The 11,603-nt window shown below is 44.1% G+C and overlaps 5 protein-coding genes across 7 annotated transcripts; 1 reads left to right on the forward strand and 4 right to left on the reverse strand.

The window, feature by feature from the left end:
• Window positions 1–318: 318 nt before the first annotated feature.
• Window positions 319–2,179, reverse strand: LOC108034354 (zinc finger protein weckle). Of its 2 annotated transcripts, none has more exons than XM_050885334.1 (3): window positions 1,944–2,179; window positions 520–1,877; window positions 319–461 (listed from the first exon to the last, which is right to left on the reverse strand). In XM_050885334.1, the coding sequence occupies exons 1-3, from the start codon at window positions 2,085–2,087 to the stop codon at window positions 422–424; spliced, it is 1,542 nt and encodes a 513-aa protein (XP_050741291.1). In that variant the 5' UTR covers window positions 2,088–2,179; the 3' UTR covers window positions 319–421. The 2 variants fall into 2 exon arrangements, with proteins under 2 accessions (XP_050741291.1, XP_016964729.1); XM_017109240.2 differs by having other exon boundaries at window positions 1,938–2,179.
• Window positions 2,180–2,460: 281 nt separating this feature from the next.
• On the reverse strand, window positions 2,461–3,015 carry LOC108033541 (keratin-associated protein 9-1). Its single transcript, XM_017107886.2, has 2 exons — window positions 2,850–3,015; window positions 2,461–2,778 (listed from the first exon to the last, which is right to left on the reverse strand). Exon 2 carries the CDS (start codon window positions 2,673–2,675, stop codon window positions 2,523–2,525), a length of 153 nt encoding a protein of 50 aa, XP_016963375.1. The 5' UTR covers window positions 2,676–2,778; window positions 2,850–3,015; the 3' UTR covers window positions 2,461–2,522.
• A 351-nt stretch (window positions 3,016–3,366) lies between these two features.
• LOC108033557 (male-specific sperm protein Mst84Dd) lies at window positions 3,367–3,886 on the reverse strand. The gene is made up of 3 exons (XM_017107903.3): window positions 3,806–3,886; window positions 3,681–3,749; window positions 3,367–3,623 (listed from the first exon to the last, which is right to left on the reverse strand). The coding sequence occupies exon 3, from the start codon at window positions 3,618–3,620 to the stop codon at window positions 3,477–3,479; it is 144 nt and encodes a 47-aa protein (XP_016963392.1). The 5' UTR covers window positions 3,621–3,623; window positions 3,681–3,749; window positions 3,806–3,886; the 3' UTR covers window positions 3,367–3,476.
• Window positions 3,588–6,180, reverse strand: LOC108033384 (tubulin gamma-2 chain). Its single transcript, XM_017107703.3, has 5 exons — window positions 6,035–6,180; window positions 5,782–5,984; window positions 4,974–5,564; window positions 3,806–4,707; window positions 3,588–3,749 (listed from the first exon to the last, which is right to left on the reverse strand). The coding sequence occupies exons 1-4, from the start codon at window positions 6,081–6,083 to the stop codon at window positions 4,177–4,179; spliced, it is 1,374 nt and encodes a 457-aa protein (XP_016963192.1). The 5' UTR covers window positions 6,084–6,180; the 3' UTR covers window positions 3,588–3,749; window positions 3,806–4,176.
• A 382-nt stretch (window positions 6,181–6,562) lies between these two features.
• On the forward strand, window positions 6,563–10,471 carry LOC108034149 (protein pigeon). 2 transcript variants are annotated; one of them, XM_017108949.2, is made up of 9 exons: window positions 6,563–6,705; window positions 6,768–7,172; window positions 7,234–7,535; window positions 7,616–8,779; window positions 8,840–9,072; window positions 9,132–9,346; window positions 9,408–9,632; window positions 9,706–9,854; window positions 9,959–10,071. In XM_017108949.2, exons 1-8 carry the CDS (start codon window positions 6,642–6,644, stop codon window positions 9,828–9,830), a joined length of 2,733 nt encoding a protein of 910 aa, XP_016964438.1. In that variant the 5' UTR covers window positions 6,563–6,641; the 3' UTR covers window positions 9,831–9,854; window positions 9,959–10,071. The 2 variants fall into 2 exon arrangements, with proteins under 2 accessions (XP_016964438.1, XP_016964437.1); XM_017108948.2 differs by lacking the exon at window positions 9,706–9,854 and having other exon boundaries at window positions 9,959–10,471.
• Window positions 10,472–11,603: the final 1,132 nt, after the last annotated feature.

Consider the following 11,603-nt stretch of genomic DNA (forward strand, 5'->3'; position numbering starts at 1 on the left):
GTTGGTGTTTTTTTAACATCTAACAACCTACGCTTAAAAATAACATTTTTCAATTAGTTCTGAATTTCGGATAATAATAATAAAAAACGTTTTTAATATAAAAAAAAAGTTCTAATAAAACTGAAAGCATGAAAAATCCTTAAAACTTAACATTTAACATGCGAGGGTATTCAAACTTCTGTTTGCCGAATCAAACTTCTTTTCTTATTTTTTGGATTTAATATTTTCAAAATATTTAGTCAACTAGTGAGATAGATCGAAGGGCCTTTCTCTTCATCCTGGTATAATAATAATCCACGCCACAACAAAGAGAAACAATTCCTTTAGTTTGTTTATGATCCTTATTATAAATTATTGTTTTGATCTTATAATAAGATTCGGTTAATGTAAACATAAACAATTTGTTTTTTGTTTCTTAAAGTTAACCATCTTGGTCGGTTCCTTTCGGTAGTTTTTGGGTCCTGAAAGCAAAATGTTGAAATGAATCCAGGAGAAAGAATGGTTCTAATCTGTACTCACATAACACGAAGCTCTTCTAGCGTGGGAACATTCAAGCGCGAGGAGATCTTGGCGCCATCCTCTTGCTGAACTTCCTGCGGATGCTTTTTGAGCTTGTGCGAGCGGCAGTTGGCGTTGCAGGCGAAGGACTTGCCGCAGTAGTCGCATATGTAAGGTCGCAGTCCCGTGTGGCTGAGCAGGTGGGTCTTGAGGGTCTTCGAGCGCTTGAAGAGCGCCCCGCAGACATCGCATTTCAGGCGCCGCTCCTCGCTGTGCACCAGCTTGTGCATGTTCCAGGTGCGCCGCGTTTGCAACTTCTTGCCGCAAATGTTGCAAACAAAATTGGGCTCGGCATGGATTTGGTAGTGCGCCTTCAGGCGAGCCCGGTTCTTGAAGCACGCCTTGCAAACGGTGCACTCGAAGGGGCGATTGTCCGTGTGCACTACCTTGTGCTCATTTAGGGCTGTAATGGTCTTCAATTGTTTGCCGCAACCATCGCATATATATGGCTTAACATTCTGGTGTATACCCTCTATGTGGTGCTTTAGGGCGGTGGCGGAGGACAGGGTCTTGTCGCAGATATCACAGGTGGTTGTTGTCTTCTCCACTTTCACCCGCCGCTCGATCCTGCGACACGCACGTTCCAAATGCTTCTCGTAGGAGGCGCGATTCCTGTATGCCTTGCCACATCTCTCGCAATTCATGCGACCACGTTTGGCCTTTTCTTCAGCACTGGAGTCTGGGGCATCTGGCGCGGATGTCAAAGTGGAGAGATTCATTTGCTGGCTTCCGTCGGCAAGGAATTCCTCAAAGCTGTCCACCATTTCTGGCTTGACATCCTGCTCCTGGGATATTGGAGACGCTGTGCTTTCCCCGCGTGATTCGGAAAGCTCCTCTTCAGGAATGGCAACTAGCACGTCGTCCATGTCCAGTTGATTCGTGCTCTTGTCTAACAGAATGGGACCGATGTCAATGAATTCCTGTTTGGTTATCTCAGTTGGCAGGCTGTTTTGGACTAGAATTGGGTGTGGAGTAGTTTCCTTTCCACATATTTCGCTTCCTATGCACGTTTCCTCCGCAAAAGGAGATTCGGGTAATACTTTGGCTTGTTTCTGATGGGCTTCGCTGGCGTCCTGGCCAGAGTCAATTTCTTGAACCTGCATGGGCTTGATGATGTGCGTCCAGTCGCCCTCGCATAGGCCATACTGCTGACGCAGCTCAGCCGCACTCAGATACTTCCCGGGCTCCGATTCCGTGCGTCGCAGCACCTCGAAAATTGCCTGAACCTTCTGAACATGCTCCGCGAAATCGATTAGTTCGCTGATGAGGGTGTAGCACTCGGTGCACAGAACGTTGCTCAGCTCGTCATCCAGGCGCATCTAGGATGTAATATGAACAGGCATTAGTACAGGTTTATCTCTTACTGATAAAGGACATACGTGCACCTCGAAGTACTTGCGGATTGCCATTATAAGGACATTATCCCAGTTTCCCTGCGAGCTCCCACTCATTTGCACCTTCACATTGCCACGGGCGTCGTCCTTGGCGCACAGGCGACACCAGTTCAGCCAGTGGCTGCCCTCCGTCATCTCGGCAGAGGATTCCTGTTGCCCCTTTTGAGCCCTTATCACTTATCAACCTAAAATATGAGATTGTTTACTTCTAGCAAACCTATCGGGGCCTCTTCTTCTTCGATATCGGATGGCATTTACCTTTAATAAATACTACTACTACTTTAGTATTTTTCCAAGATGTGGTGTTACCATCTCTCAATCGTCAATGTTTGCCTGCCGGAAATCCTAAGAGGAACTTGCATTTAACCCTTATGTGAAATATGGATTGCAGTTTAAATGGATTGAAAATACCTAAAGGTTTTATAAATTGGTTAAACTATTTCTTTAACTACTGCCAAAAAATGTAATATTTTGAAAAAAATTTCTGTAAAAGAAAAAAGAATAAAGATTACATGCTTCATCTTCTTTTTTTTTATTAGTAGTAGAGTCACAGAAATTTAAGTAGTTTTTTCAGCAACGACACCTTGGACTGCCACAGCATCCAGGAATACAGCTTCTGCGGCAACATGGCACAGCAGCAGTTCCTGTCCAGCAATTAAAACAGAAGTTCGTGCACTGGATGCAGGTGGGCAGATTGCAGCAGCCTCCGGGATTGCAGCACATTTTGGAGCCGTCGACGACGGGTAGGATCGAACCAAAGATGAACCAAAGGAAGGAAGGAAGAGTGGACGGAATGAACACTGTGGGGAGCGAATTTACGTGTGTACTAAGGAGTAGGGATAATTAAAAAATTAAAACAAATATTTTTGAAAATTATTTAAAAAAAAACACGCTCACCACACAAAAAATAGCTATTTCCAATAGGTGTTTTTCATCGGAATTTGGTTTGTTTTATTTTTGATGTGCTCACAACGGTGCTCGCAGATGGAATTGTGATATGCCTCGTGGAAAATAAACAGCTCCTGAACTTTTGACGGATGCCTAAAGTCAGAAACTACTAGATGACTAACTCTTGGCAGAGCCACCTCGTACCCGAAAAGTATGTTGCTGGTGCCTCATCAGCTTACAATGTGTTATATCATATCATAGCAAGGACCTCCATTAAATAGAGGGTTTTAAATTTTATAAAACAAAAATTGCGTTTGTACCTATGCACTTATCAATAAGGATTATACGATCCCAACTTCGTTTTTGAAATTAAAACCTTTCTATTGTTTTACTGTAAAATACAAAATAACCCGATAAAAAAACGACGACAAAATAATACCTATAAGTAATTATTAAACTATAAAGGGTAACCTGGCTTAAAGCAACATTTTTGTATTTAAAAAAGGAAAGATAAATAAGAAAGCGATTTGCAAGTAACTAAATTCGTTTATTGAGACATGTTGGAATAAAAGTTACAATCTTGTTGGAGAAGGCAATGGTTTTGGGCTAGTTTTCGTCCTCTCGGCAAACTTGTACTCAGCAACAGCCCCTGGGCCCGCAGGGCATCCAAGTGGATTGAATGTAGGCCGGAGTACACGGCACGCAGCAAAGTTCAACGCAGCAGTTGTAGCATCCGCCGCAGGGATCGCAGCATCGGGGTCCACAGGGTCCGCAGCACATGGTCTAAGAAACAGAATCTATTCATAGTCTTAAACTATCATAACAAATTTCCAAACTCACGGTTTAAAGGTTTTTCGCCAAATTTCCCAGTAAATCCTAGTTTCCTTCTAAAAAAGCCACTCGAGTCGACTTAAAAAATATATGAGTTTTGTGCTTTGAAATTTAAAGATTAAATCAAAACTTACATTAAGCTTAATTACAGAAACAGGATTATTACAACCAACAAAATGTGTACTGAAAAAAATTTGGACAGGAACTATTTTCAGATGTGTTAACACAACGGATTTGAAAAAACGAATGAGGAAAACATTTTCCCTGAGGAGCTAGGAAATATAAGCTGACAATAAAAATCATGGATTGCATGATTTTGTAGAGATAAAACCAACTTAAACACATTTTTTAAAGTAATTGTGTAGTTTGTATATAAAATAAATGAATGAATAAATTTGAAAGCAAAAATGCCTTTCTTACCGAAAGTAAATAACGATAATGATGATTAGATAAAAAACCACTTAAAATCAACTTGGAATAAAGAAATATGATAATAATTAGGAAATCAAGCGGCTTTGGAAGATTCGATGCGTGGACTCCACTGGGGATAGTCGATCTGGGTGGCCGCCTCGTACTCCTGCACCAGGCAGTCGACGGTGTCGCGCGCTAAGTCCAGTTCGGTGAGGTCCTCCTTGAACATGGACTCGCGGCGGAAATTGTCCAGGAAGGCGTTGCGTTTCCTCAGCTTATCGTACTGGGCCAGGGCCCTCTTGAAGAGAGCACTGATTCCCGTGTGATTGGCCATCATCAGTCCGGAGACCTTGTGGGCGGACTGCACATAGGGCGAACTTCGCGGCAGAGCCACCTGAATGCTGGCCGGACCCCAGGGTATAAAGTTGGCCAGCTTCCGCTCCCGGATGCGCTGCAGCGACTTGTGCACCTGCGACGGATCCACCTCGCCCTGGATGATGTTCAGGATGGAGACGAAGCAGTGGCGGTTCAGTTTGTCGGTCGTGGCGGACACCATCATGTTCTTCGGCTGCAGAAGGCGACGCATCACATCCAACACGGTGGTCTTTCGAACGTTTGTTTTGGTCTGTAAGTAATAGTTACATCCAATGTTTATAATAATAATGAAATGTTTATCATTAAGATAGGTATTATCTTAAAAAACAAAGATCGAAGGATCTCAATTCGATGTTTCTCATTTATTTGAGAATAAATCTTCTTGAAATCAAGAGAAAATGATCTCTAGTTTGTTTTTAACTAAGAAGTAACAACTCGACTCAATTGAATTGCGCACATTTTGTGGCCAAGATAAATCTTATAAATCATATCTTTATAAAAACTCCCTCATCATACCTCATAATCCGTGATCAGGGGTGTATATCCAGTCATCAGAAAGTGCAGCTGGGGCGTTGGAATAAGTGAGGCCGTCAGCCCGATGAGGTTGTTGTTCATATAAGAGGGATACCTCAGCGTGGTGGTGCTCAAGCTCATAATGGTGGAGACCAGATTATTAATCTGCGTGAAAGTGGGCGTCTGGATGTGCAGCCTCTCGGTGGCGATGCGATTCAAGGCGGTGTTATCCAGCACAACCACGCTGTCGGCGCACTTGGTCAGTCGCTTCAGGGTGAGGATCGAGTTATAGGGCTGGACCACCACATCGCTGATCTCGTCCTGATTGGGAAACACGCTGTACGTCTGGATGAGCTTCTTGGGAAAGCGATCCGAAAGCCGTTCCAGAACATAGGATCCCATTCCGGAACCTGTTCCGCCAGCAATCGAGTGGCACAAAACGAATCCCTCCAGCGAGTCGCTGCCATCGGCCTCGCGGTCCAGGATGTCGAAGACCTCCTCCTGAACCTTCTCGCCCTGGCTGAAACCAGAGGCCCAGTTGTTGCCTGCACCGCCGCCGTGCTTTGAAAGATACACATTCTCCTGGTTGTACAGCTGTCCGAAGAAATATAAATGTTGAATTGCATGTTTTTCGATGTTTTAATTAGCTGACTATTAAATCTTTATAAAATTTGTAATATCTAATTTTAATAAGTAGTCTTGTATTGTATTGATGGCTCAACAAAACATCACCAGTCTAAATACTCTATTGGCTAAATTAAAGATAAAGATATTCAAATAACATCTTTTAAGATCACATATTAACACTGACCTTGGAATACGGGGAGGTCATGATGTTGTTGATGACTCGGGGCTCCAAGTCCAGAAGCACGGCCCTCGGTATATAGTGATTGTCGTCCGCCTGGTAGAAAAACACATCCTTTCTATCCTGTCCATCGGTCGCAAAGTCTTCGAGGACGCCATCTGGCGAGATCCCGTGCTCCAGGCACAATCTCTTCCAGAACTCAAAGCCAACTGCGTGAAGGGGTCAGGGCTAATATTTGGATGCTGATTTATAAACTTACTTTGATTGCCGCATTGGCCCAGTTGAAGGGTAATAATTTCACTTGGCATTTTGTTCAACTTTTGCCTCCTCTTTTCGTTATCTTTGGTTTATGCTTTTACTTTAGAACTATAACTGTTTAAAACTGATGATGGTAAAAGTTCGCTTCAATATCGATAGGGATCGAAACTGTTATTAGTATCCATTGATTTCCTAAAATTGTATAAGTCAATAGATTCTACTTATATTGCAATATTTAATTTAATACTTAATTTTTTGTGGAGTAATATAAATTGTCTATGTTATTGCTTTATGCCGACTAAAAACGCAACATAAATATTTGATTTAATTATTCAGTTTTTAACCTCTTCCGCTTATACCTTTTGCAAAGTCCAAAAACTAATTCCATCATTTATTTTTGTATTGCTTAGCAAGTAATTTGTATTATAATTTTCGTGATATAACTCATTTTTGAATTGGCGCTTAATTGCACAGAGCGCCCTGTGGCTGAATGTATCGAACACAATAAAGTCAGTATTTTTTAGTGCCACGGTCATACTAGAAAAATTGCGAAAAGTTTTGGAGAAGTCGTGCCAAATGTTTTTTTAAAATATTAAATAAAAACCGAAATGTTGCGGCAGGAGAACTTGGCGGCCAACTTCTGCGGTCTATTGGCCAGCCAGGGATACAAAGGTAAGCTGGTTTACACTCTATTAACTGAGGATATCATGACAACAGTTTCTGTCGAATCGCAGAGAAGGCTAACGAGTGGCGCATTTTGGGTCAGGAGCAGGATGGATCCCTCCTCACGTCCTGGATATTCGAGTACTCCGATGAGGACCAGCGCAAGGAGACTTGCATCGGCCACTTTCATGCCACCAAAAAGCAGTTGCGACTGCTTTGGACCCTGGACAGGTGCTGCGAGATCGTCCAGGCAACGATCAATAGTAGTGTCACATTGCTGTCCTTTGTGCAGAAAACCGCGGGAAAACTCTATCAAGCTTTTGTTGTGGAGGTGCGCAGCTCGGAGGGCGGCACGGTCACGCCCCTTAACCCGGAGCCCACCCCGCGCCAGGTGATGACCCAGTTTCTGTGGCGCGTGGAAAGCGCAACGCGCACCTGCTGGCAGGACAAGCTTCTGGTGCTAACCCATGAGGAATGTGGGTGGCTTGTACATTAGTAGCCCTACCTGTATAACCCACATTCTGCCTTTATCCCCAGCCATCAAGCAGTTTACCTGCGTAGTGAAGCAGAGCTCTACGACATCCTCGACTGGCAGCGGCGAGGGCAGCGCCTGGCGGCTGGACACCAGCATTCTCACCCACGAAACGCTGGCCAAGAACTTTAGCTGGGCCCAGTGGGATCCCGAGTGTCAGGCCCTCTACTACATTCACCTAAAGCCGAAGGCCAAGAGCCTCAGTCTGCTGGACGAAAGGGAGGAGTCTGGCGAGCAGGTCGCTCCCACTTTGAGTCCGACCCTCTCGGCTTTCCAGTTCAACGAGAAACAACCCACGGAAACTGTGGTGGGTACATAAGATGCTGTGACATACCATTCCCTACTGAAATCTATGCTAAAATTGTGCCTTCCTTTTATGCCTTCTAGCTGAACATACCCCTCAACCTGCCGAAGCTGCCCAATGGCTCTAAGGAAGAAAATCCAAGCTATGATGACGATGCGGTTCCCCTGCGCGTGCACGATAGTTCGCTGAATCTCATCATTCTGGCGGATACCTCGGGAATGTTCTTCGTGTGCCACTACTACCTTTACCAGCCACTGCAGTCGGAGCAGAAGGACGTGCACTTTGCCTATTCGGTGACTTTACTTCACCACGGCTGTGTGGTGCACTGCGTCATGCCCGGAGTACCGTGGCAAAAGGCACGACTGCTCAGGCCCACTTTCGCGCTTCATGGTCAGCATCATCTGCTAGTGTCCTCTGCCTTTTTTGTGCATTTACTGGATGTGGGACTGCAGCATGAACCCAACTGCCATATCGTTTGTGCAGCCCACAACCGGAGTCCCGATATCACCCACCTAGTGCCTTTGCGAAAGTGGGGAGCCCTGGCCTACGACGTGGGCACCTTGGATCTCGTCTCCTTGTCCGTCCCGAAATCCCATTTGATCGAGGCCTTCCGAAATGACAGTTCGCTGGATAACAGGATAAGCATCATTCACTACTTCTTGCTGCACTCGAATGACATGGATGTGCTTGCCGAGCTCCTGAATAGTATACTGGAACGCCCGCTTTCTCTGGATACGGTGGCCCTGCTGAAGGAAGCCCTTGTGGCGGGAAGCTATGCAGCTGCTATTCGTGGATTGCCGGAGGAGGCCAAGCCACTAATGAGACTTCTACCATTGACCACGGCTGTTGCCTCCCGACCAATTCACGCCAAAGTAGCTGATATAAGCGTGGGTCTGTCCCTTGAAACGCTGCATAACACAACCATGATGCTGCTTTCGCCACAGCAGCGACTCTCGCCATATCGCACGGATATCTGGACCAGATTGTGGGATCTGCTCAACGAGTCCGCCAAGCAGGAGCAACCAAGATTCAGTGCCGAGCAGGTAACCGAGAAGTTGATCTTCAGCCTGGCCTGCTATCAGCCGGAGGCACTTTCGAGATGCACCACACCGCTGTCACCGGATGCCGGCACTGGTGGCTTTGGCGACTACAGCAGCGGAAGTGCCTTTCCGTTTAGTAACGAGGTTCTGCCCTTTATCGAACTGGAGGGATGCACGGCCAGCAAGCAGGAGCATGTCATCTCTGTGGTAAGTTGGTATACAACCTTAAGATATCAGCTTTTTTGATATACTGATCTTATCTTTTAGTATCTCCGCGAACTGAGCGTCCATTTGGTCAAGCACTCCTCGAAGCCCCACACTGGATTCCGCTGGCTGAAGGAGACCTTCTTCGAGCGCTCTCAGGCGCCAGCTCATGTCCACGCGGTGGCCTCGCAGTTTGTTTCGTCGCAGCTGGAGCTGTCGCGGGCTCTTTGCTCCCTGGTTTGCCGAGCTGTGGGCCTGGATGCTCGCATGGAAACCTTGAGGGGCTTTCAGTTGATGTGAGTTGGTATTAGCTTTCAATTTGATAATTTGTCGCTCAAGTACCTGATAATTCCAGTGACCAGATGGCTGCCAACCAGCAGCACTCGCTGTTTCTCATGCTCGAGCGTTATTGTCTGGCTGTGGAGTCGATTGCCTTTCCCCTGCCCGAGGGCTTCTCCTCGTTCTTCACCTACTTGGGCTACCGGGCCTTGGGCTACGATATGTTCCTGCAGTATGTGGAGAATCATGTGTTCGAACTGCAAGTGGATGTGATGAAGGCTATTGTTTTTGGTGAGCTTTGCTGGGCATATTTATTTGAAGCAGTGTTTAATGATTTTATGAACTATTTCAGATATCGAAGACTCCCCACTGGGTATAGAGCGAAAGCTGTCTCTTTTGTCGGCCCTGCCAAAGCAGAGGGCTCAACGACTGCTCAAGTGCTGGCAGCATCCGGATAGCCTTATGATCCGAGGCCGTGAGCATGCGGCCAACATTCTTTCTGGTCAGCAGCAGGAGGTCCTCCACCAGCAGAGACCTTCGGCCTGCGCAAACCAATCGCGAAATAATGCGCGTAGCGGTAAGAAATAGTTGGATTATCCCCACACAAACTTGATCATTTTTCATTTGCACACCACACACATCTCGCACAGCTTTGGGCAAGCCCAACACTGTGGTTTGCCACTCGCTGCTTTTGGTTTTTCTGCTTATCATTTTGACCACGGTTGTTCTGAGCATATTAAACTATGTGCTCAGGCATCGACCGCTCACTTGGTAGAACGAATTTCCCCACCGCTGACCGGTAAGAAACGCCGATCAGTGTTCGCCTGTCGTTGTCCCATTTGCACAATATTTATTTAAAACAATACGTAATTTCGCCTTTCTAATTGTCTTTTTTTTTTGAAGATCTAACTGCCGAAGCCCTCACGCCACTGGACTCCTTTCTTGATTTGCTGACAGCCAAGGCTAGTCTGAACGAATTGGACTACAATCTGCTTATTGAAACTACTTTGAGCTCCATCGATCAGCTGAAGGTGGAGGGCTAAGATGCTTGGCCGTTTTTCCAAATAGCACCAAAAGAAGTATGGTATTATATGCTTGCAGGCCAGCCAGCTTTATGCTTGGTTTAATTGATGCCAGTTCACAGATAATCCAAAGAATTGATTTTTCAAGTTTGTGTACTTAGATGTGCAGCTAAAATGTATTTATTGTGCAGTGTGCTTTTCTGTATCACTTTTCGGTTCCTATTATATGTAGAGGCTTACATATACACATTCCATGTCTATTAATATGTAATTTATGTTGTAAGTTAATGTACCCACACAATCGTGTACGTATTTATTTAAATTGTATTTATTTTATGTTCGTGTAAAACCAATGAGAGCTTCTGGCTAAAATAAATTAACGATTTATAAAATATGCGTATGCATTTGTTATATTGCTTTTGGGCAGAGGGCCTTTAAAAGAGTTTAGCATTAATTTAATATTATATTAAAAAGTAAGGAGGGTTAACATATTGCCGGAAACATATCAAAAAGTACCATAATCCAGTCATACCAAAAGCTAATAAAATGTAACCTATTAAATCATCATGTTAATCCCAGATTTAATTCAGATGATTTTAAATTATAAGTAACAATTTTATAGGGAGAACAAAAGTTATGAATATTTGAAAAATACTAGACTATTTCGATTCTGATTGGATTCTTTAAAACCTCTTGTTGGGTTGGGTTCGTAGTGGTTGCAGTCGAAATCAAACCACTAAAAGCTTCAAACTTGTCCCCAAGCGAACTGTTATACTCATGGATCAGCCGCCGTGTGGACTGAGTTGCATTCCAACCTTGCTGCAACATGTGAACATGTCCACGAGGTGCACGCGGGACTTTTAAAATAAAAGTTTATAGTAAATAGTTAAACCAATATAATTAGTTTAGTTCAAAAAAAGGTCTAATTGCATCATGACATTTGAAAACAGCAATGTTTGAGAACACCTCAAGGCTGAGATGCGCTTGATAGAATTGAATTATTTAATTAAATTATGAATTTTAAATACAATTTAAATTTAGTTAGCTAAATTATTTGCCAAAATTATTCAAGAAGGTAATCGTGTAACCTGGGCCCTCTCCTCTAGACCGGAAAAGATGCGTTTTGGCATCCTCGTAGGTCTGCAAATTTTACCAGTATATTACCGAATAGCAATTACAAAATTATTATTTATGATATGATCATCTGTCATGTTTTATATATAACCCAGCGAAGTTGGGTTTATCGATTTATTGATACAATCTCATTTAATTTTTTTCAAAATATTAAGTAAATATAACGTATAATGTGGGGTTTCTAGTGCTATTGTCACTTTGGGGGCGTTAGAGTGGGCGTGATACCCTGCTAAAATCCCAACTTTCGGGGTGTGAAAACCTTGTGAAGCCCAAAAAGAAAGGCGGATTCCCGTAGGACCACTTATTGTAAAAAGCGAAGAAATTAAGAGCCGAAGAAAATAAGCATAATGTATGAATTTAAATTTGATCTCTTGGCGTGGAAAATTCCTAAG

This window comes from Drosophila biarmipes, chromosome 2L (assembly GCF_025231255.1).
Source record: "Drosophila biarmipes strain raj3 chromosome 2L, RU_DBia_V1.1, whole genome shotgun sequence".
Lineage (NCBI taxonomy): Eukaryota > Metazoa > Arthropoda > Insecta > Diptera > Drosophilidae > Drosophila > Drosophila biarmipes.

Coding starts and splice junctions, on each gene's coding strand:
- LOC108034149 (XM_017108948.2), top strand. CDS start 6,642: ATGTTGCGGCAGGAGAACTTGGCGGCCAACTTCTGCGGTCTATTGGCC. Junction 7,173..7,233: donor GGTGCTAACCCATGAGGAAT/GTGGGTGGCTTG, acceptor CTTTATCCCCAG/CCATCAAGCAGTTTACCTGC. Junction 7,536..7,615: donor AACAACCCACGGAAACTGTG/GTGGGTACATAA, acceptor TATGCCTTCTAG/CTGAACATACCCCTCAACCT.
- LOC108033557 (XM_017107903.3), bottom strand. CDS start 3,620: ATGTGCTGCGGACCCTGTGGACCCCGATGCTGCGATCCCTGCGGCGGA.
- LOC108033384 (XM_017107703.3), bottom strand. CDS start 6,083: ATGCCAAGTGAAATTATTACCCTTCAACTGGGCCAATGCGGCAATCAA. Junction 5,985..6,034: donor GGGCCAATGCGGCAATCAAA/GTAAGTTTATAA, acceptor CCCTTCACGCAG/TTGGCTTTGAGTTCTGGAAG. Junction 4,708..4,973: donor CCCTGATCACGGATTATGAG/GTATGATGAGGG, acceptor TATTACTTACAG/ACCAAAACAAACGTTCGAAA.
- LOC108034354 (XM_017109240.2), bottom strand. CDS start 2,087: ATGACGGAGGGCAGCCACTGGCTGAACTGGTGTCGCCTGTGCGCCAAG. Junction 1,878..1,937: donor GCAAGTACTTCGAGGTGCAC/GTATGTCCTTTA, acceptor ATTACATCCTAG/ATGCGCCTGGATGACGAGCT. Junction 462..519: donor CTAGAAGAGCTTCGTGTTAT/GTGAGTACAGAT, acceptor TTTTGCTTTCAG/GACCCAAAAACTACCGAAAG.
- LOC108033541 (XM_017107886.2), bottom strand. CDS start 2,675: ATGTGCTGCAATCCCGGAGGCTGCTGCAATCTGCCCACCTGCATCCAG.